Genomic DNA, 24,696 nt, shown 5'->3' with positions numbered 1-24,696 from the left:
CAAACCTATTGGCTAGTACTTTTGCATAGATCTTCATATCCACATTTATCAGTGAAATAGGTCTATAATTGGAAACTAACTCTGGGTCTCTGCCCGATTTTGGGATTACAACTATGCTGGCCAAGGAGGATAAAAGGTCAAAGGAGGCACCATCCAGAATAGCATTATAGAAGATTTTCAGAAAAGGGGTAAGAGTGGCTGCAAATTTCTTATAGCATTGAGATGTAAAACCATCTGGGCCTGGAGCAGAAGAAGAAGACCTATAATGGCCAATAAAATCTCCTCCGTTTTATTAGCATTCAAATCTAGCACCTGTTGGTCATTTAAGATAGGAAGTAGTACATTGGAGAAAAAAGTGGACAGCGAAGGAGTAGATTATATTTCTTGAGAAGGGGGGGTTAGGTATGTTATATAACTTGCGAGAGAGAATGGTATTAAGTCTGCCCCTCAGAGAATTGATCTGTGTCAGTAGAGGTGCCGTGGGATTTTGCTTATGTTGATCAAGAAGAGAGGAGATTTCATTTTCAAGTTGCAGAACTTCTTTTTGGGCTTGTTTCTTATGGAACGCGGCCATAAGAACGCGGCCCTACTAATAAATTTACCCCTGATTGTCGCTTTATGTGCTTCCCAGATAATGCTCTCCGACACTTCATCAGTCATATTAAGATCAAAGTACTCAGATATGGCAGACTTAACGTCCTCAAAAAAGGAGGGGTCCAATAACATATCATCTAAACGCCAGAAACGGGTTCTTTGTTGGGATGTAAAGGTTTCTAAAAGAATATAAGGCCCCGCATGATCTGTCCATGAGAGGGGTGTTATACCTGCCGCCGCTACCCTGGAAGTGAGCGGTCTAGACACAAAAATCATGTCGATGTGAGAATAAATTTGATGGGGTCCAGAAAAATGAGTGTAGTCTCTAGCTGTCGAGTTTTTAAGACACCGTGTATCCAAAACTGCTAGCCTCATTAGACCTTTACAATGAAGTGCGAATAACTTCAGGTGAGTGCTTTAAGTTTCGTGAAGCAGACTTGTCTATTAAGGGGTCTAATACAGAATTAAAATCTCCACCCATTATCAAATTGCCAAGCATAGATTTTTCTATCCGTTTGAATAATTTGTCAAAGAATAATCTTTGACCAGTGTTGGGAGCATACAGGCTAACTAAGGTAATTTGTTCCTTCCCTACGGAGCCCACTAATATAAGATATCTTCCATCTGTATCTGACACATATTTCGAAGGAACGAAGGGTGACATTGTTAGAAATCAAAATCGCTACTCCCCTTATTTTACATGGAGCTGAAGCGAAAAAATTTTGAGGGAAGCATTTGCCTCTTAATTGAGAATGATCCCCAGATAGATGAGTCTCTTGTAATAGTACAATATCTGCTTTTTCACGCCTACACGCTCCCAAAACTAGAGTATGGCGCTTAGGTGTGTTCAGACCATTAACATTTATGGAAAGTATTTTAAACCCAATGATATATTAATTTTGGGAAGCACATATAAGGTTCAGTCGATAGACCAGTTTCAAGTGGGGAAGACCAGTCAGATGTAGGGAAAAAGGAAAGAAACAGAAAGGTTAGATAAAAAGCAAGAAAAGAGAGAAGAAAAAGAAGAACAAGAGGTGGCCTAAATAGGCCACAACCCTGAAAAAATGAAGAACCCCAGCATAAGGGGTTAACCAGAACATTCATGAAAAATATTAGATGCATATATCTGGGTGGGGGTGGTTTTAGTACAGTTACTAAACCTACTTGAGGCCCTCAAACTTGAACTAGAATTGTACAAGAAGAAACGGATCTGCACTATTAGATGCAGATTAAATATAAACCCCTAATGATATCATTAGGAACTCGATAAACTCAAACATTTCCAACTATCAAGAAGGGAGAATAAAACAGAGAGAAAAACATTTCCCAAACATTACCATATCTACAATTCAAGGTGGATTAGCATCATTCGGTCTGCCTCGACGGACCGTGGACCATTGCGGTTGTGGTGGACGGATACGCTGCGGTTTGGGAGAACCTTGTGAAGAGGCAGATGAGGAGGGATCTGGAAGAATATTCAAGTCCATCAAAAGTTTCTGTCCTTGTTCCAAGGTTTTAGTTGTACGAATGGTGGTGTCTGCCAGAACCTGAAGCTGAAAGGGAACGTTACATCGATATTTGATATTATTTTGACGAAGTACTCTTGTGATCGGTTGTAAGTCCCTCCTCTTTTGTATGGTCGATAGTGCAAGGTCTTGGAATATTTGAATATTCATACCCTTATATAAAATATCTGGAGTGTCTCTTATCGCTGTCATTAGTTTCTCTTTGGTGCAATAATAGTGTAGCCTTGTAGTGATATCTCTCGGTTGTTGTCCGGATGAAGGTTTCGCCCTGAGAGCACTGTGCGCCCTGTCCAAAAGCAGTTCATTATCCTGCAGGTCAGGAGTTATATGTTGAATAGATCTCTTAGGAAGGAAGTAAGGGTGGACGGAGAAATTGACTCCGGAACACTTCTGATTTGCACATTATTCCTCCTTGATCTATTTTCTAGATCTTCTTGTTTTTCTTTGAGCTCGTTCATTTCTGTACGCAGAAGTGAGAGTTCTCCGTCCACTACCTCTTAATATCTACATAAATCGTTGGTTTTAGACTCCAAGGCATCCGTCCAAGACCCAAGAGATGTCGGCTACAAGAATTCTTATTTAAAATGCATGTCGCCATAGGGATCATTGTGACATATAACCAATACAGGAAAATGGCCCATGTAAAAGCTCTATAATGGGGGTGAGGTGCAATCAGGGAGATTGATGGACTTTTCAGAAGTCAGAGAGATTGCTGCTATTTCAGGGAGACTCCTACAGAATGAGGGAGGGTAGGCAACTATGATTTAGGATGGAAAGCTGAGTTGGTACAAGTGGGCTGGTACAAGTGTCCTATCTGTAATATTCCAGCACAGAGTGTGTGTAATCTGTGTCATAAGAAACACATATCCTTATGGGGCTGACTCTGAGTCAACATCTACTTACTACTTCTGCTAATGCCAGTATCCGCCTCTATAAGCCAAATATCTGCATGCAGAAAGCCAGCCTGGCCATTGTTGCCCATCCACAGCTGCAACTGTGATCATTAGCATCAGGACTTGCACCCCCCCCCCATTACCTGTGCTAGGTTCAAAAGTCAGTCTGACTCTGGCCTCCCATCTCCAGTCAAACACTAAGAACAAGCAAGAAAGTTGCCACTCCCAAGAGATGGCTGTGTTCCATTTGATTACATGGTTGCAGCAGTGACATGTGGACAGATGCGGCAGGTGTGGCAGAGCCTTTCCTGCCACACTTAAGTATACTCCAGAGTTTTGACTTTAAAAATTATATGAAAAAAATACAAAGAAATTGTAAATATCTTCTTTGTATTTTTCTAATCATTTTTATGGTATAAACTCTGGAGTATACTGGTCTATGACAGGAGAGGCCCTGCCTCCTTGTATGCACATATCTGATCCAAACTCACCAAATTTCCAGCAGTACTTACTGCTGCACCTGTGTATAATGGCCACACAAACCCTCAGGTTCATATATGTGTGTGTGTGTAAATCTGGCTCTACTACTAGCCAGTGCCTCCCCAGCTATTTACCTCACCACACGTCACTGGTCGCCAGTGATCTGCAGTCAGAGTAGGTGGAGTAGGCAGAGCCTCACCTGTCATACTCCAGTATACTCCAGAGTTTTGACTATAAAAATGATCAGAATAGTACAAAGAAGATAATCTACAAGTTAAGAGAACTTGGGCTAGGGAACACATTATGCACTTGGGTGAGTAATTAGTTGGATAATAGGGAGCAGCGAGTAATGGTAAATGGAAGTTTTTCGAAATGGACTGAGGTACTCAGCGGTGTGCCACAGGGGTCTGTACTTAGACCACTATTGTTCAACATTTTCATAAATGATCTAGAAGCAGGTCTAGAGAGCATAGTGTAAAGTTTTGCAGATGATACCAAATTGTGTAAGGTTATAAACTCAGTGGAGGATGCTGAGTCTCTTCAGAATTACTTATTTAAATTGGAAGCATGGGCTTCAAAATGGAGAATGAGGTTCATTATAGACAAATGTAAGGTAATGCACTTCAGTAGCAAGAACAAGAACACTACCTACATACTAAACGGGGAGAAACTAGGGGATTCTGTACTGGAAAAAGATTTAGGTGTTCACATAGATAACAAACTTAACAGTAGTACCCAAAGTAGGAATGCAGCAAAAAGGCGAACAAGGTATTACATGCATTAAGTGGGGAATTGATGCAAGGGATAAGAGTGTTATACCCCCACTATATAAATCACTAGTGAGGCCACATCTTGAATATTGTGCACAATTATGGGCACCATAATACAAAAAAGATATCCTGGAACTAGAAAATGTTCAGAGACGGACAACCAAATTGATAAAGTGGATGGAGACTGGAGACTCTAGAATACGAGGAAAGGCTTGCTAGGCTAGGCATGTTTACACTGGAAAAAAGGAGATTAAGAGGGGACATGATTAACATTTACAAATATATAAGGGGTCAATACACAGAGGTAGCGGGGGATTTGTTTTTGGCAACATCATCAAAAAGGACACGTGGTCACCCGCTTAGGTTGGAGGAAAGGAGATTGCGCAAAAAGAGATGGAAAGGTTTCTTCACAGTAAGAACTATACGTATATGGAATTCCCTGCCTGAAAGAGTAGTGATGGCGGACTCGGTCATTACTTTTAAGAATGGGCTTGATAAATTCCTAATAGATAAGGATATACAGGGTTATGGTGGATAAATCATGTACTATAGTAATAAAAACCAGAATATTTTAGTTTACAGCTAAACATTCATCACAGTTAAAATTAGCTTAAATATATTTCAGTGTAGGAAACCCCTAACAGGTTGAACTCGATGGACAAATTGTCTTTTTTCAACCTCAGAAACTGTTACTATGTTACTATGTATAACTTATACGTACCATTTTTGTATTATTTGTAGAGTCTTAATGACCACACTGCACTTCATAGTCGCCACCCAGTTACCACCTAGAACTGCCCACTTCACGGAAAGAGTAGTCTATGTCAATGGTTGGATCAAATCATACGCATGTTTAATCTTCTTCAATGTTCGAATTCATTGCACAGTTGAGGATCGCTTGCTACGTGTGCTTAGTTTACAGATATCCGCACATGCCCACTTGTGCTTGACTCAGAATCAAGCTCTATGTGTCTGCATTTGTGAAAGAGTTACTTGCTTTCCCTATCTCTACCCTGGTAGAAAAACATTACTGTTCCACACTAGGGACCCTTTCCATTTCTAAAAAAGAAAAGCTTTGTTTTTAATTCCCTAACATTTGGTGTTTAAACATTCGTATTTTCTAACAGAATATGTGATAAGTTAATGTAACATGGTGAACCTCATAAATATTTACTTAAGTTTTCTAATCAGAAAGTGATGTTAGACGTATGTTAGTCACAATACTGACGCCAGCATCCCAAACAATGACTAGCCTGCTGACCAATAGGGACTATTCCCACTCATGGTTTACCACGACACCCATAGAGTGGGAATACAAGCTGTAGCATATGCAGCGAGCCACCGAGCCCGCAAGAGGCTTCGTTGCACTCACCCCCCATGGGCCATCTGATAGATGGGATCCCAGCATCAGGATAGTGACCAGTGGTATCCAAACCTCCGGTCACCCGATACCAACCCATATATATATATATATACATAGTGTATACATATATATATATATATATATAGATATATATAGATATATATAGTATGTATATATATATATATATATATATATATATATATATATGAAGTATATATAAGTCAAACAACCTGGTCCGGCACTCCTAATAAAAGCATTAACAGCTTGCTCCGGTGCCTTGCCTTCCAGAACAGTATAGATACCGTACACGGCTGGCACTCACAGAGACTCAATAAACAAACTGAATCAGTTGCTGATGTCAGCGTTTCAGGGCTATGCCCTTTTGTCTTGATGATTATTGAGTCTCTGTGAGTGCCAGCCGTGTGTGGTATCTATATCTATCTATCTATCTATATATATAAATACAAACAGAGAACCCAGCACTCACCAAAGTAAACTCACTTATCCTCAACAATTCGATAAATAAATGATGGGGGTTTAGTTGGTGGATTGGCTAATGCACGGAAGCCTGCATACCGATTTTCAAGGTACCCCACCTTCATGTAGGTCCTACACTATCACAGAGTCTTAAAACCTGACTACCACACTGCTGCATCATCTGCCTGCTAGATGTAATGTGTACCTGCCACAGACTTTATGGCTTTTAAAGGCACACTAGTCACCTATTGCACTGGCTCAAAGATGATTGCTAAAGAACAGCTGAGACAGGTTCAGGATAATAAAGTCCACACAGGGGTGCATGAGAAAGCTAGTGGCCATGGTTAATAAGAGCTAACCATAGATTAACCCCTTCATATACACACAGAGGAAAAACCACAGCACTCACCACACCAGAAGCGGGGCACAGCTATGCACTTACCACTAACAGGGTGGGGTGCATGTAATACTGCACTCTCCACCACAGAAGCGGGGTACACAGCTGTACTTACCACTCACAGGGCGGGGTGCATGTAGCCCATGACCACATCGCTCTAATAAATACAAACAGAGAACCCAGCACTCACCAAAGTAAACTCACGTATCCTCTGTGATAGTGTAGGACCTGCATGAAGGTGGGGTACCTTGAAAATCGGTATGCAGGCTTCCGTGCATTGGCCAATCCACCAACTAACCCCCATCATTTATTTATTGAATTGTTGAGGATAAGTGAGTTTACTTTGGTGAGTGCTGGGTTCTCTGTTTGTATTTATTAGAGCTGTGTGTGTGTGTGTGTGTGTGTGTGTGTGTGTGTGTGTGTGTGTGTGTGTGTGTGTGTGTGTGTGTGTGAATATATATATATATATAATTATTATATTATTATAATTATATATAATTATTGTAAATTACAAAAACAAATTAAGCAGGTATTGACCAGCCAACAATATTATTGTGTGTGGGCGGCATGGATGTTTTAAGCCCATATTTATATTTTTATTTTTCCAGGGACAGTTATGCAGAGAGTCACGCTTGGGAAGAGCAAGCCTGTCCAGAAATCAATCACTAGAAGAAGAATTTGAAAGAGCTAAGGCTGCAGTTGAGGTAATGTGTCATACAAAAAAAATGTAAAATCAGTATTTGTACTGTATGTCTTGGATTAAACATTTACTGTCATTTGACTGCAGACTACAACAATAGTACAGTACTTTAGATATATAGGATTGACATGCTTTAATTTCTGTGATTTATTTGTGAATAAAAACATAAATCATGTATAGCTAGATTGAGAAGTTAAAGCAACAAGCTAGTTCTGCAGTTGCCATGGCAACCACTGTAACATGAAATTTGATGAGAGTTCATAGCATAAAACTCCACTACCATTCCTTCCTCTAAGATCATGTGACCACTGTGCAGCTCACGACTGACTGGCTCAGCAGAGTGACACATTGTTTGAAGTAGAGCCCCCACACACTGTCCTCACAACTGCAAAAAAACATCGGAGTAGGAGTACAGCATTTACCTGACTCCTCTCCATCCTCCTCGGCAGCTGAGACGTTCCATTACAGCTGCGGCCGCGATGAGCTTCACTCACTACAGTGTGAAGTCTCGCGAGATTTGACATTATCTCGCGAGACTTCACACTGCTGTGAGTGAAGCTCCTCGGCGGACGCAGCAGTAAAGGAACAGCTCAGCTGCCGAGGAGGACGAAGAGGAGACAGGTAAATGCTGTACTCTTACTCCGATGTTTTTTTTGCAGTTGCGAGGATAGTGGGGCAGATGTATTAACCTGGAAAAGGCATAAGGAAGTGATAAACCAGTGATATTTTCAAGGTAATAAAGGCACCAACCAATCAGATCATAACTGTTAATTTGCATATTGGAGCTGATTGGCTGGTGCCTTTATCACCTTGCACATATTACTGGTTTATCACTTTCTTATGCCTTCTCCAGGTTAATACATCTGCCCCACTGTGTGGGGGCCCCACAAATTTGTTGCCCAGGGCCCCCCACAGACCTTATTCTGGCCCTGGTTTGAAGTGGCACCCGTAAATATCTGCCACAAAGCAATTGTGGAAAGGGAACACTGAGTTGGATAGTAGAATCTGGTCCTGATTAATTGTGCACCTTGGCAAAACCATGTTACACTTTAGGTGGGGCAGATTTAAAATGTGCAGACAGATTTACTTTGAGAAGAGTCCAAACTCAAATCTAAATTGCAGTGTAAAAGAAAGCTGCCCAACAATTATGGGCTACATGTAAAAGCAGCCAGTATTTACCCGGCGTGCAAAAAAATAAATATATTTGCCCGCTGGTTTGTTCTGGCGCACAGTTACTTGTTACTTTTTTGGTTTACTCAGAATCAGGCCCTCTTTGTGGAACTGCAGCTGTATTATAAGTGTAATGGGCCCTACACACTGGGCGATAATACTGAGAGATATGAACAATCCCGTTCATATTTTTCAGTGTGGAGGTACCAGCGGTGAACGATGCGCGTCCCCGCGCTTTTTCATAGTTGGTGCCCCGTCGCTTGTGCATACATGCCAATATGGACGATCTCGTCCGTATTTGCCTGCACTGCTATGGAGCCAGGTGACGGGGATTAGTAAAGAAACTTCACTCCCCCTGTCCCTGCCCCCCCCCCCCCCCCCGCGCGCCACCGGGTCGCCCGTCGGCCGTATCCGCCGTCGGGCAGTTCAGCAGCGGATCGTAAAGTGTGTAGGGCCCATTGCAGTGGCAAAATATTTTAATAGATATTTTGATGAGGGCTATAGCAGGGCAAATCCATGCCCAAGCTGCTCTACACTGCTTGAACATGTGATGTTATTTAGGTTTTAGATACTCCCCATTGCTGGCAGGGAGAAAGCATACTTAGAGCAGCTTACTGGACAAGCCATGGCAGCTATCCAATCAGATGAGCTGACAAACATTCAATGCTCCTGTCTGCTTTCTCCAGTATTTTGCATAACATACGGCTAGATGCAGCATCGCTTGGAGAGTGATAAAATGGAGAAAGAGAAAGTACCAGCCAATCAGGTCCTAACTGCCATGTCACTACCTGTGTTTGAAAAATGTTAGTTAGGAGCTGATTGGCTGGCACTTTTTCACTATCCATGTTATCACTTTCCAAGCGATGATGCATCTGGCCCATAGACAAGAATCTCTCATACTGTACATGCATCGTTTCGTTTGCCATGATGTTATAACAAGTTGAGTACTGTACAATAACCAAAATTACATTTTCAACATTTACCCAGGGACCAGTAGAACAAGAAAATCTCTCCAGGTAACAATCTGGCGCCCTATCTTGAAGGGTACAAAATCTAAAATTTAGGTTGCACAACAGTTACAGCACTTCATGAACAACTAGGCTCTATTTTTATTTACTCGGATTAAGGAATTGCCTGCACCGTTTATCACTTCATTCTAATTAGTATGATTACTTGTACCAAAGTAAACTTCTGACAGCTGCATTAGACATAAAGCAAGGTTAACAGAGGGTATTGTATGCATTTCATTATTAAACATTAGTCAAGTGGAAGTCACATTGCCTTTTTCTCTGAATAGCTATAAATATATTTTTCATACTTAAGCAACACATAAGTGAGTGAAAAGAAATGAAAACTGTTTTAGTTGCAAACTGTAGCTGAGCTGTAATAATAACTAATGTAATGTACTGAGCTGTAATCAGGGGCGCTTTAACAGAGGAGGGGGCCCATGTGTGGGTGTAGGGGTGCTTTAATAGAGGAGGGGGCCCATGTGTGGGTGTAGGGGTCCTTTAACAGAGGAGGGGGCCCATGTGTGGGTGTAGGGGTGCTTTAGCAGAGGAGGGGGCACATGTGTGGATGTAGGGGTGCTTTAACAGAGGAGGGGGCCCATGTGTGGGTGTAGGGGTGCTTTAACAGAGGAGGGGGCCCATGTGTGGGTGTAGGGGTGCTTTAACAGAGGAGGGGGCCCATGTGTGGGTGTAGGGGTGCTTTAACAGAGAAGGGGGCCATGTGTGGGTGATGGGGTGCTTTAACAGAGGAGGGGGCCATGTGTGGGTGATGGGGTGCTTTAACAGAGGAGGGGGCCCATGTGTGGGTGTAGGGGTGCTTTAACAGAGGAGGGGGCCCATGTGTGGGTGTAGGGGCGCTTTAGCAGAGGAGGGGGCACATGTGTGGATGTAGGGGTGCTTTAACAGAGGAGGGGGCCCATGTGTGGGTGTAGGGGTGCTTTAACAGAGGAGGGGGCCCATGTGTGGGTGTAGGGGTGCTTTAGCAGAGGAGGGGGCACATGTGTGGATGTAGGGGTGCTTTAACAGAGGAGGGGGCCCATGTGTGGGTGTAGGGGTGCTTTAACAGAGGAGGGGGCCATGTGTGGGTGTAGGGGTGCTTAAGCAGAGGAGGGGGCCCATGTGTGGGTGTAGGGGTGCTTTAGCAGAGGAGGGGGCCCATGTGTGGGTGTAGGGGTGCTTTAACAGAGGAGGGGGCCCATGTGCACCTCTAGGTGGCCCTCTGCTCTGCACGGCACAGTAGTCTCCAGCTATGTGCCGTAGTCTACCGCGCATGCGCAGGAAACATGCGCCCACCATGTTCCGGAGACAAATTTGGCTACTGCGCATACGTGGCGCCCATTGTGGCTGCGATTTCCACCATGAGAGCAGCGCCCAACGCTGGAGTGGAGGTGAGTATTAAACTATGGGTGCAGTGTGTGCGGTGTGGGCCCCCCATGGACCCAGGGACCCATGTGCACCGCACACATTGCACTCATTATAGAAGCGCCAATGGCTGTAATAATAATAATTAATACAGCAGCAAATTATTTTCATAGAAGCTGATGTGTCATGTTATGTCATGAAAGAGGGTGACGCCGAATATGCTCAGAGAAGAATACACAGTTTAACAGTACATTACTTTTCGAGGATCTACCAGACTAGACCTCATAATCAGGGGCATAACCAGAACTTTGTGGATCTCCATAGCAAATGGTGGTCATTCCGAGTTGATCGCTAGCTAGCTGTTTTTAGCAGCCGCACAAACGCTATGCCGTCGTCCACTGGGAGTGTATTTTAGCTTAGCAGAAGTGCGAACGAAAGGATCGCAGAGCGGCTACAAAGTTTTTTTGTGCAGTTTCAGAGTCGCTCAAAACCTACTCAGCGCTTGCGATGACTTCAGACTATTCAGTTCCTGTTTTGACGTCACAAACACGCCCTGCGTTCGCCCAGCCACGCCTGCGTTTTTCCTGGCACGCCTGTGTTTTTTCGAACACTCCCTGAAAACGGTCAGTTGACACCCAGAAACACCCACTTCATGTCAATCACTCTGCGGCCACCAGTGCGACTGAAAAGCTTCGCTAGACCTTGTGTGAAACTACATCATTTGTTGTAATAGTACGACGCGCATGCGCATTGCGCCGCATACGCATGCGCAGAAATGTCATTTTCTTGCATCATCGCTGCACAGCGAACGAATGCAGCTAGCGAACAATTCGGAATGACCACTCCTGTCCCAATGATTCTTGAGAGGCACCTGTCCACAGTACATACAGTATTAATCTTATGCCCCATAATAGTGCGCTAGTTCATTTTCTGAACTATAGTAGTGCCCTAGTTAATATTATTACCCATAGTAGTGCCCTAGTTTATTTTATGAACCACTGTAGTTCCCTAGTTTATGTCACACTGTAAGGCTGTCAGTACACATCATGAAAATATGCAGAGGTAGCAGTGCTTAAAAAAATGTAATTCAGTAATATGCAGGTTTTAATATATGATTTTAAAATTCACATCCAAAAAAGAATAATAATTCATATATACCCACACAGCATAAATATTAATCACATGTACTGGTGCTTGTTCCCATAATAAATCTGGACTGCGGCTAGGAGGAAAAATGCAGTTCAGTAACTTCTTAAGTATAAGTTCATCATGGATGGTAGTATACCACATTAGTCACCATTGGAGAAAGAGGCCTGTGCTTATATCCACAGTTCCAAAGAGCAATGAGACATCTCTAGGTATATAGTGTCCTGAGAAGTTCTGGCCACAGGCAATGGAGGTTGTGCAAATTCCTTCATGATAAACCTCTTGGATATAGTCCAGAAATTGGTCCAAGCACCTGGTAGTAGCATTCAGTGCTGGTCAGTCGGTGGAACACCTGACGTGTATCGCTGTACTAATACAGCTTTTTCACATTATGCCACACAATATCCCCAATTCACATTATGACATACAGTGTCCCCCGTTCATATTATGTCACATTACAGTGCCACCAGTTCATACTGTGCCCCATTAGAGTTTTGTACAGTTCAAATGATGCCACGTTACAGTGCCCCAGTTTTTGTAACATTATAATGCCCTCCAGTTAATTTTATGCCACATTACAATGAGCAAGTCCAGGCGCGTAACTAGAAATCTTGTAGGCCTCAAGACAAATGTTTGAAAGGGCCCCTACAATATGTACCACCCAATGGTGAAAATTGTATATAACACATGTAACTTTGACAGGGAAGGTGGGCCCTATGGTAGAAACGCCTATAATAGAAACATACTTGAGTGCATGCATAAGAACTAAGCAGGGAAGGCAGCTACATTAGACACCATTAGGGTTTGGCACTACCTGGATACTGAATGCAATCATGATGTTTTTCTTCTTCAGAGTATCACAATCCATAAGTTGGGTGTAGGTGGCTCCCTGGTGATGCCAGATATCTATAAGAAAGTCGTCAGCAAGAAGAACACATTATTTATCTTAGGGAGACTGGAAAGTAATCTCGAATGAGGGCCACAAAGTATAACTGATTATGGCAGGAAGAAGTGTTAGCCCTAAAGTCAAGACTGGTGGGGAGAGTTCATAAGCAGAATTTCAAGAATTAATTTGATACAGCAGTCAGTGGGAACAAATCGCAAGGAACCAGAGACCAATCAAGATTCTTAGTCAATAAAATGCATAAGTCAGAAGTAAACTAGAATGTTCCATTCATTATACAGTCGGTGCACAAGAATCAAATTAATAATCACAGTACATATTATTATAGATATTATTATTATTATTATTATTATTATTATTAAACACACTAATATTCTTCATCAACACTGTTTTGAATCATAAAAATGTGTACCACATGACATCACAATTCAGCAATGGCCACCTGTAGTCATAAGAAATTATTGCAATATTTTATATAACAGCACTTCTAAAACTCACCACAAGCCTTATTAATATAAGAGTTAGTGCTAAAATGTAAAAACAGAGGGGCTATGGGCCCTCATTCCAAGTTGTTCGCTCGCTAGCTGCTTTTAGCAGCATTGCAAACGCTAGGCCGCCGCCCTCTGGGAATGTATCTTAGCTTAGCAGAATAGCGAACGAAAGATTAGCAGAACTGCTACTAAATAATTCCTTGCAGTTTCTGAGTAGCTCCAGACCTACTCCTAGACTGTGATCACCTCAGTCCGTTTAGTTCCTGGTTTGACGTCACAAACACGCCCTGCGTTCGGCCAGCCACTCCCCCGTTTCTCCAGCCACTCATGCATTTTTACCTGGCACGCCTGCATTTTTTAGCACACTCCCTGAAAACGGTCAGTTTCCGCCCAGAAACACCCACTTCCTGTCAATCACACTACGATCACTCGAGCGATGAAAAAACATCACTCGAGCCTGTGTAAATCTACAAATTTTGTGTGAAAGTACTTAGCGCATGCGCGCTGCGTACCATGCACATGTGCATTTTTGCAGTTTTTTCACTTGATCGCTGCATTGCGAAAATCGGCAGCGAGCGAACAACTCGGAATGACCACCCATGTGTAGAGGGTTTTAAGATGTAAAACATTTATTATAAATTTCTATCACCTTGCCATCTTGTGTCAATATAGTTCTGGTTAAATATATACTTTTATGCTTGCCACTGATAGATGTGTCTAAAGATGGGAATACACAGGTGACCCACATGAATGACCATTGACGCCTTTTTGCGCAGTTATCTGTGTGACAGTTTTTATTGAAGTCTTCCACTAATAAATACTATGAGAATGTGCAAGTGACGTTACCCAACACGTGCAGCTATAAATTGGCATCATCTTGTGGCATGTATCAGATTGCTTCAGTGGGTATAACATGTTACTACTCTGTTACATAGAAAGCATTAGAGATGATCATATTTCCCAAGATTTGTTTTCCTTGGTTGGTAATTTACAGCTTTAAAATCCACAGTGGGAAACCATCAAGCTTCTGCTATGTCTTGCTATTTTATACTTCATTAAATAATAAAGATATTAGACACAATTGTGCCCTCTCCCGACCTACAGTAGAAGAGAATTATGCTGTGCACCTGCTTCACTCTAATTAAGAATCTAAACACAAACTGACAAGGAAATGCATTAACTGCTTATTATGCTATTAGAGTGTAACATTACATTCTGCAGTTGCTGGCTATTGAAATGATAGTTTTATGTTGTTTAGACAGCTGTTTTGCTCAAGGAACAATTCCATAGATTTATTATTTGCCTGTTACATCCCTCCCAATAGTCCTGATTTTCATAGAGCAGTCCTGATTCCTGATTCATTGAAAAGATCCATGGTCTAGGAAGGAAAAGCCTGGTCAAATCAAGGAGGGTTTATTTAGACTGCAGTCTAATTTTTCTTGGTCTCCTATGGTTGTGGTTCATTGGGTCGACATACATTGGGTCGACCACTGAAGGTCGACATGGTCATTAGGTCAATGTGTACAAGGTCGACATGAAAAAAGGTCGACAAGAGTTTTTTGACTGTTTTTGGTGTTGTTTTCTTTGAAAAGTGATGGGGAAACCCAATTAGTGCACCGCGTCCCCTCGCATGGCTCGCTTCGCTCGCCATGCTTCGGGCAAGGTGCCTCACTCTGCTGCCGCTGCGCTCGGCACAGGTATCATTTCCAATTGTAGTCCACGTGGATCGTTAAGTAAGAAAAAGGTCAAAAAAATGGAAAAAAATGGGAAAACTCACGTCGACCTTTTTGCCTGTCGACACACTACATGTCGACCTAATGACTAGTGATGTGCACCGGAAATTTTTCGGGTTTTGTGTTTTGGTTTTGGATTCGGTTCCGCGGCCGTGTTTTGGATTCGGACGCGTTTTGGCAAAACCTCCCTGAAAATTTTTGTCGGATTCGGGTGTGTTTTGGATTCAGGTGTTTTTTTACAAAAACCCCTCAAAAACAGCTTAAATCATAGAATTTGGGGGTCATTTTGATCCCATAGTATTATTAACCTCAATAACCATAATTTCCACTCATTTCCAGTCTATTCTGAACACCTCACACCTCACAATATTATTTTTAGTCCTGAAATTTGCACCGAGGTCGCTGGATGGCTAAGCTAAGCGACCCAAGTGGCCGACACAAACACCTGGCCCATCTAGGAGTGGCACTGCAGTGTCAGACAGGATGGCACATAAAAAAAATAGTCCCCAAACAGCACATGATGCAAAGAAAAAAAGAGGTGCAATGAGGTAGCTGTGTGACTAAGCTAAGCGACCCAAGTGGGTGACACAAACACCTGGCCCATCTAGGAGTGGCACTGCAGTGTCAGACAGGATGGCAGATTTAAAAAATAGTCCCCAAACAGCACATGATGCAAAGAAGAAAAGAGGTGCAATGAGGTAGCTGTGTGACTAAGCTAAGCGACCCAAGTGGCCAACACAAACACCTGGCCCATCTAGGAGTGGCACTGCAGTGTCAGACAGGATGGCAGATTTAAAAAACAGTCCCCAAACAGCACATGATGCAAAGAAAAAAAGAGGTGCAATGAGGTAGTTGTGTGACTAAGCTAAGCGACCCAAGTGGCCGACACAAACACCTGGCCCATCTAGGAGTGGCACTGCAGTGTCAGACAGGATGGCAGATTTAAAAAATAGTCCCCAAACAGCACATGATGCAAAGAAAAAAAGAGGTGCAATAAGGTAGCAGTGTGACTAAGCTAAGCGACCCAAGTGGCCGACACAAACACCTGGCCCATCTAGGAGTGGCACTGCAGTTTTCTAGCGAGAGGATGAGTGCTTCCATCCTCATGTGAATCTGAACCACTAGCCATGAACATAGGCCAGGGCCTCAGCCGTTCCTTGCCACTCCGTGTCGTAAAGGCATATTGGCAAGTTTGCACTTCTCATCAGACGCTTTTAATTTTGATTTTTGGGTCATTTTACTGAACTTTTGTAGTATACTTGACGACACAGAGGTAGAGCAGTGGACTACTGTACCGTACTGCTATATATATACTGGTGGTCACAGCAACATTCTGCACTGTCCCCTCCTACTATATACTGCGCACAACTAAAATGCACCACAGGTATGGATGGATAGTATACTTGACGACACAGAGGTAGGTAGAGCAGTGGCCTACTGTACCGTACTGCTATATATTATATACTGGTGGTCAGCAAAATTCTGCACTGTCCTCCTACTATATATACTGCGCACAACTAAAATGCACCACAGGTATGGATGGATAGTATACTTGACGACACAGAGGTAGGTAGAGCAGTGGCCTACTGTACCGTACTGCTATATATTATATACTGGTGGTCAGCAAAATTCTGCACTGTCCTCCTACTATATATACTGCGCACAACTAAAATGCACCACAGGTATGGATGGATAGTATACTTAACGACACAGAGGTAGGTAGAGCAGTGGACTACTGTACCATACTGCTATATATTATATACTGGTGGTCAGCAAAATTCTGCACTGTCCTCCTACTATATATACTGCGCACAACTAAAATGCACCACAGGTACGGATGGATAGTATACTTGACGACACAGAGGTAGGTAGAGCAGTGGACTACTGTACCGTACTGCTATATATTATATACTGATGGTCAGCAAAATTCTGCACTGTCCTCCTACTATATATACTGTGCACAACTAAAATGCACCACAGGTATGGATGGATAGTATACTTGACAACACAGAGGTAGGTAGAGCAGTGGACTACTGTACCGTACTGCTATATATTATATACTGGTGGTCAGCAAAATTCTGCACTGTCCTCCTACTATATCTACTGTGCACAACTAAAATGCACCACAGGTATGGATGGATAGTATACTTGATGACACAGAGGTAGGTAGAGCAGTGGACTACTGTACCGTACTGCTATATATTATATACTGGTGGTCAGCAAAATACTGGACTGTCATCCTACTATATATACTGCGTACAACTAAAATGCACCACAGGTATGGATGGATAGTATACTTGATGACACAGAGGTAGGTAGAGCAGTGGACTACTGTACCGTACTGCTATATATTATATACTGGTGGTCAGCAAAATTCTGCACTGTCCTCCTACTATATATACTGTGCACAACTAAAATGCACCACAGGTATGGATGGATAGTATACTTGATGACACAGAGGTAGGTAGAGCAGTGGACTACTGTAACGTACTGCTATATATTATTATTATATACTGGTGGTCAGCAAAATTCTGCACTGTCCTCCTACTATATATACTGCGTACAACTAAAATGCACCACAGGTATGGATGGATAGTATACTTGATGACACAGAGGTAGGTAGAGCAGTGGACTACTGTAACGTACTGCTATATATTATATACTGGTGGTCAGCAAAATTCTGCACTGTCCTCCTACTATATATACTGCGCACAACTAAAATGCACCACAGGTATGGATGGATAGTATACTTGACGACACAGAGGTAGGTAGAGCAGTGGACTACTGTACCGTACTGCTATATATTATTATTATACTGGTGGTCAGCAAAATTCTGCACTGTCCTCCTACTATATATACTGCGCACAACTAAAATGCACCACAGGTATGGATGGATAGTATACTTGACGACACAGAGGTAGGTAGAGCAGTGGACTACTGTACCGTACTGCTATATAATACTGGTGGTCACTGGTCAGCAAAATTCTGCACTGTCCTTCTACTATATACTACGATGCAGCACAGATATGGAGCTTTTTTCAGGCAGAGAATGTAGATATTTTCAGCACACTGAGCACAGATATTTGCAAGCACTGAGCACAGATATTTGCAGCACACTGAGCACAGATATTTGCAGCACACTGAACACAGAAACTGCACGTCCTCTCCCTATCATCTCCAATGCATGAGTGAAAATGGCGGCGACGCGCGGCTCCTTATATAGAATACGAATCTCACGAGAATCCGACAGCGGGATGATGACGTACGGGCGCGCTCGGGTTAACCGAGCAAGGCGGGAGGATCCGAGTCTGCGTCGGAACCGTGTAAAATGGGTGAAGTTCGGGGGGGTTCGGATTTCGAGGAACCGAACCCGCTCATCACTACTAACGACCACGTCGACCTAGTGACTATGTCAACCTAATGCATGTCGACCTGCAGTGGTTGACCCAATGTATGTCGACCTAATGCTTGTTGACCTAACGACCGCCATCCGTCTCCCATATCATAATTATAGGTGTATGCTGCCTATACACTTGCGTTCGTATTCCTGTGCATATATAAGTACCTGAGCTATAGCCTTCTACATTTGCGCCCGTGGTACTATAAATCTATATGTATTCATACTTTAGTTGTAAGATGAGCTAAACACTAGATTATGTCTTTCCTAGTCAGACACTGAATTTTGGGATAAGATGGAAGCTGAATGGGAAGAGATGGCAAGACGGAACTGGATAACTGACAATTCGAACTCATCTAACCAGTCTGGAACTTCTTCCAAAGAAACAGTTGAGTACATAGACATACAGTACATGGTTGGAGTGTGTTGTGAACTATAATCTGTTATTTGGTACATGGAAAATAAGTACTGTCATCAAAAATTGACTGTGACTAGTATGAATGTACAGTGTGGTGGCAGTTATGACTTATAATAGATGTTGATGAAAGTGTCTGATCTGTAACACATTGAGCCGGAAGTAATGCAGAGCTTGGAGCGCCGGCCGTTGTGCACTGCATTACATCCGGTCCATTGTTTTATTTGATTGAGAGATAAATGCAATACTTTGTTAATCTTCATTAGTTGACCCTGGGTGATTTCCAGTTCTTAAATCAGTTTGCAGGATAAAGCTCAGAAACTCATTCAATGTGACCATCTGTATAACCATTATTTCTTTAGCTCATCTGCTGTTAAACATGATCTGGAATTTCAAGGAGTGCTCGTGTCATCGTGCAAAAAAAGTGTCAGTCATGCAGAATGCAGAGGAGTGATAAAAGTCGATCTGTGCATATTTCATTGGTCATATAAATCTGGCTGAACTCATACCAGTATTCTGGTCTGAGAAATATTTACATTCGGACAAATATTAAGAATTCAGTAGTCAATTTCCCTGTGATCTTATTGCATAGCACACTGATATGATTTATCATCTTAGCCCAACCACAGGGCCGGTGCTAGGGTGTTCGGCGCCCTCCTGCAAAAAATGAATTTGCGCCCTTCCTCATACACGTAAAAGGGACAGATGCGCGCCTAAGGCACGCACCAAAAATTGAGGGGCGTGGCTTAATGGGGAAGGGGCGTGACCACAGAATAGTACCAATTCACATTACAACGCACAATATAGTGTCCATCAGTCACATTACACAGTGTTACTTATACAATAAAATGAATTGCTGAGTTAAGAAAGGTCAATTACGACCAAACTGAGTGCTAGTATTTGCACAAATGCTCTGATCCCTTGAGGTGGCAGAGGCGCTATCACCATACTAGTAACTGGATGTATACTGCATTTTCCAATTACACTTGATAAGCAGATTTCTGCGCACACCTGCACCAATGCAAACACATCATGATGTACCCAACTCTCAATATCGAGTTCAACCGAATGTTAACAGCTAAAGAAGAGGTCCCAAAGTGAGAATAAGTCAGATTTGATTTTCATTCTTTCCACCATTTTCAGGTGGACCCACAAACCACACAGGTGCGTCCAGGGGCAATGCCTGGATGCAACTTTGTGCGACAGCACCTTTTTACACATTACGGCAGACAGCGTCCCCCTTTTTACACATTACGGCAGACAGCGTCCCCTTTTTACACATTACGGCAGACAGAATAGATAGATAGATAGACAGAGATAGATAGAGAGACAGACAGAATAGATGATACTTACCATCTCTCCGCGCTGGCTCAGGCAGTCAGGTTCCTCGTGCTGGCAGATCCCGGGCATGGGAGAAGGAGGAGGAGGGAGGGGTAGGAGGGAGCTGCAACAGTGCAGTGTAATTGGTAGTGGCACCGCTGCAGCAGTCCCCTCTCCTTCCGCATTGGCTGGCTGCCTCCGCTGTGAATGCTGGGATGAGGGAAGCGCATCCTAGCATTCACAGCAGCGCCAGCCAACCAATGCGGAAGGAGAGGGACTGCTGCAGCGGCACCGCTACCAATTACATAGCGCTGCTGTGGCTCCAGTCCCCCTCCCTCCTTCTCCTCCGGGACCTCCCCTGACGCTGCTCCTCTTCTCCTCCGGTGGCGCACACAGCACAGGCGGCTTGTAATGAGTTCATTTGACTCATTACAAGACGCTGACATAGTTGCTGGCCGTTATCCAGCACGGCGCTTCCCTGCATTGCAGACCTTGCTGAGCGGGTAGCGCCGGCCCTGGTACTACCCCTGCCCCCCTTCCACGCATACTACACTGCAGCTGCTACCCTGAACCACACTCCCCACATACTACATCGCCGCTACCCTGCATCCGCCTCCCCGCACACATTAATATGTACCCTCACCCCAAGCACACATTAATAGGACACCCCCCCTCCCCCAGCACACATTAGTATGACCCCCCTCCCCAAGCACAGAATAGGGCACCCCTCCCCCTCCCACATTAATAGGATCCCCCCCAAGCACAGATTAATTGGATACCCCTCCCCAAGCGCAGAGTAATAGGACCCCCCTCCCCAAGCATACATTAATAGGACGCCCCTCCCCAGCACACAGTAATAGGACCCCCCCAGCACACAGTAATAGGACTTCCTCGCCCTCCACAGCACACAGTAATAGGACCTCCTCCTCCCCCCCTCCCCAGCACACAGTAATAGGACTTCCTCAACCTCCACAGCAGAGTAATAGGACCTCCCCACCCCCTCCCCAGCACACAGTAATAGGACTTCCTCACCCTCCACAGCACACAGTAATAGGACTCCCCCCCCCCTCCCCAGCACACAGTAATAGGACTCCCCCCCTCCCCAGCACAGTAATAGGACCTCCTCACCCTCCACAGCACACAGTAATAGGACTCCCCCCCCCCCCCCTCCCCAGCACACAGTAATAGGACTCCCCCCCTCCCCAGCACAGTAATAGGACCTCCTCACCCTCCACAGCACACAGTAATAGGACCCCCCTCCCAGCACACAGTAATAGGACCCCCCTCCCCCTCCCAGCACACAGTAATAGGACCTCCCCCCCCTCCCCAGCACACAGTAATAGGATCCCCCTCCCCCTCCCAGCATACAGTAATAGGACCTCCCTCCCCCTCCCAGCACACAGTAAAAGGACAGTCTCCCCCCTTTGTTTATCTGCAGCAGCTGCACTAACCTGAGCCACCACTCCTCGTGTGGCTGGCTGTTAGTGCTGCTCCTCTCCTCACGCTGCTTCCTCCTCCACTACACACAGGTCAGTGTGTATCACGTGATGGAGAGGGAGGGGAGAGAGAGGCCGTGCTGAAGACTGCTGTGCTGTGTCTTCAGGGAGGAGTGAGCAGGAAGGGGGGAGGGCCCTATTGCAGGAGGAAATCCGAGATTAAGATCCTCTGTACGGCCGGCGGCGCAGCAGCATGTTACAGTGAGGCAGGCGCTGCTAGTCAGTATGGTTGCGGAGCAGGGAGAGCACCTCTCTAGCCCAGCGCCTCCCTTCTTTGCAGACCTTGCTGAGCGGGTAGCGCCGGGCCTGCCCAACCATATTTATTATAACATGCAAATTAAGGAGAATCCTTCTAAAATTTGACACAAGGGCAATTCCTAAATTATGTCTTCCTTTTAATGCATGCATAAATGTAACTAACTGTGGAATGCACTGTCTGGTGATGGTAGGCACTTGGTGGTCTATTCATGAAGCAGTGAAAAGTTGGAGAAGTGAGCCAGTGGAGAATTTGCCCATGGCAACTAATCAGCTGCTACGTATAATTTTATATAATGCATTTTATAAATGTTACCTCAACACTGATTGGTTGCCAAGGGCAACTTCACCACTAGCTCACTTCTCCACACTTTTCACTGCTTCATGAATAGACCCCTTGGAGAATCAACATACACAGTTACTTTGAGGAGCTTAACACTAAACTAACCCTATCATTGGTCAGGGAAGTGTAAAAGTAGCATGGAGTCTATTCAGTGCATGTCGGATCCTTTCCGACGGAACGGATCCGACAATGCAGTATTCAATTTGTGGCCAAATCTGACAGGTTTTGGCCGTTGTCGACAATGTCAATCTGACTTTTTTTAAAGTTGGATTGACATTGTCGAAAACGGGACTAAAAGCTGTCAGAAACAGGGTAACTAGAGGGCTGCGCTTAATCACTAACTAAGGAAGGTAGCTGCTGTAAGTGACAATAAGAGGGGTCCACACCCCCTCTTTAGATATATGGAGGATAAAGAAAGTGTCACTGTGCTTGTCTCCTTAGTTAAAAGACAGAGGTATAAATCCACAGTATGAATAACTGTGTAATATAGTAAATATATATATATATATATATATATATATATATATATATATACACACACGCGAGAGTAATATTCAATTAAAAAGTACTTATTTATAAAGTAGTGGAGAGAAAGTTACTATATGTTCATAGGGCCTAATACAGGTATACAAACATTGCTGAACAAACAAAAAAACATATAACATAAATATCAGTGTAAATGGGGAGTAGATACACCTGGAGGGCGGTTTACTCTCACCCCAGACCTGATAGATGGTCCACTACTTTATAAATAAATACTTTTTTATTGAATATTACTCTCTTGTATATATATATATATATATATATATTTAATATATTACACAGTTATTCATACTGTGGATTTATACCTCTGTCTTTTAACTAAGGAGACAAGTGCAGTGTGACACTCTTTATCCTCTAAAAGCTGTCAGGTTTTGGACGCAAATCCAACAAAACATGTGTATCCGCGGCTAATCCGCCGATCCACGTGTTTTCCGACCTGTCGGAAAAACGGCAGCCCCATTGAATAGGTCGAATCACGATTCGACCTAAAAAAGTTGGTAAATGCTGTTTTTCCGACAAGACGGCAGTTCCTACTATAATTGAATACATACCATATTCATTAAGAATAAAAGGGGAGATGTACGAAGCAATGAAAAGAGTGGAGAAGTGAGCTAGTGGAGATGTTGCCCATGGCAACCAATCAGCTGCTTCAAATTATTTTATAGAATGCACTTAATAAATGTTACGTCAAAGCTGATTGGTTGCCAAGGGCAACTTCTCCACTGACACACTTCTCCATTCTTTTCACTGCTTCATACATCTCCCCCAAACTTTCATATTTCCACATGAAATAGTTTTGTTGTATAGTGCAGTAAAAGGTACATGCGGCTCCGACTCTATGAAACTTACTTCCCCGCAGAGTGCAAGAGGCCCCCACTTTAGAATCCTTTGACTCAAGACATTCTTGTTCCCTCAAGCATTTCCTTAATGTCTCTTTAGTATCTCCATGATCTCTCTATTTTATGAAAAGCTTTTCTGTACTTCATTGTTTCTGTACTGTATTATATTTATTGTATCTGTTAAGCACCTTGAGTCGTATTGAAGAAAGAGAGCTACATAAATAAAATTCATATTATTATTATTATTATTATTATTATTATTATTATTATTATTATTACTACCTAAGAGAATACATATGATCTCTTCCATGTTTATATATAAGGACATTTGATTAAAATTACTTCAACGTTACTATATGTAAAACAAAAACATTAGTAATTTCTGCATTGTTAATGAGATATGTCAAATATGACAATAAATTAGGTGACACAAACGGTTGTGTTTCAGGGCTACTATTTCCACATGGATAATCCTTTTAGGGAATGTTTCGCAGCCTTTGAAGAAGGGATGAAGAAACTAAAAGAAGGGGATTTGCCTATGACCATCCTATACCTGGAAGCTGCCATTTTACAGGACCCCAATGATGCTGAGGTAGAACAAGTTGCACTTCTGTTTGTGTGTTAAAATATACAATGTTTACAGATATTATAGTAGACAACTAAGACAAGGTATAATTTTTTTCTCCAGAGCCTTCTAGTTAACAACTTGCATGTCAGTTGCAAAAAGGATGTTCATTTGGAAAGCTCAATTAAGCTGTAGAAAATGGATTAAAGTCTAAAAAACAATTAGTGAATTAGTATCTCAGAAATCAGCCTTTGTTTATCCCGCCCAGTGGAAATTTCAGGAAGGATATGCAGCAGTTTACACTGGGAAATAGTTAAGAGATTTGCAAAAGATTAGCAAACCTAATCCCAAACATAACTTTTTTTTTCTTAATTGGAAAGTTACAAGCGCATAGAGTAATTCCCATGAAATGTGTATTAGTTGTGCACGTAAGCATTAAATAACCTGTTTGTTAAAATACTGATATTAATATACTTCCTTCTCTCCTTCCTTGCTTACACGACATAAGGC

At 43.1% G+C, this 24,696-nt stretch overlaps 1 protein-coding gene across 3 annotated transcripts in view; it reads left to right on the top strand.

The window, feature by feature from the left end:
• Positions 1-24,696, top strand: part of PEX5L (peroxisomal biogenesis factor 5 like) — a 519,042-nt gene that overhangs the window by 466,181 nt on the left and 28,165 nt on the right. For all 3 annotated transcript variants that reach the window (XM_063916322.1, XM_063916320.1, XM_063916321.1), the window contains 4 exons: positions 7,109-7,204; positions 18,682-18,798; positions 24,070-24,213; positions 24,695-24,696. The exon at positions 24,695-24,696 is cut by the window's right edge and continues 69 nt beyond it. In XM_063916322.1, the coding sequence (XP_063772392.1) occupies positions 7,109-7,204; positions 18,682-18,798; positions 24,070-24,213; positions 24,695-24,696 (359 nt within the window). The remainder of the gene's footprint in view (positions 1-7,108; positions 7,205-18,681; positions 18,799-24,069; positions 24,214-24,694) is intronic.

The sequence above is a fragment of the Pseudophryne corroboree genome, chromosome 4, assembly GCF_028390025.1.
Source record: "Pseudophryne corroboree isolate aPseCor3 chromosome 4, aPseCor3.hap2, whole genome shotgun sequence".
Classification (NCBI taxonomy): Eukaryota; Metazoa; Chordata; class Amphibia; order Anura; family Myobatrachidae; genus Pseudophryne; species Pseudophryne corroboree.
This window is presented reverse-complemented; position numbering and strand designations above follow the sequence as displayed.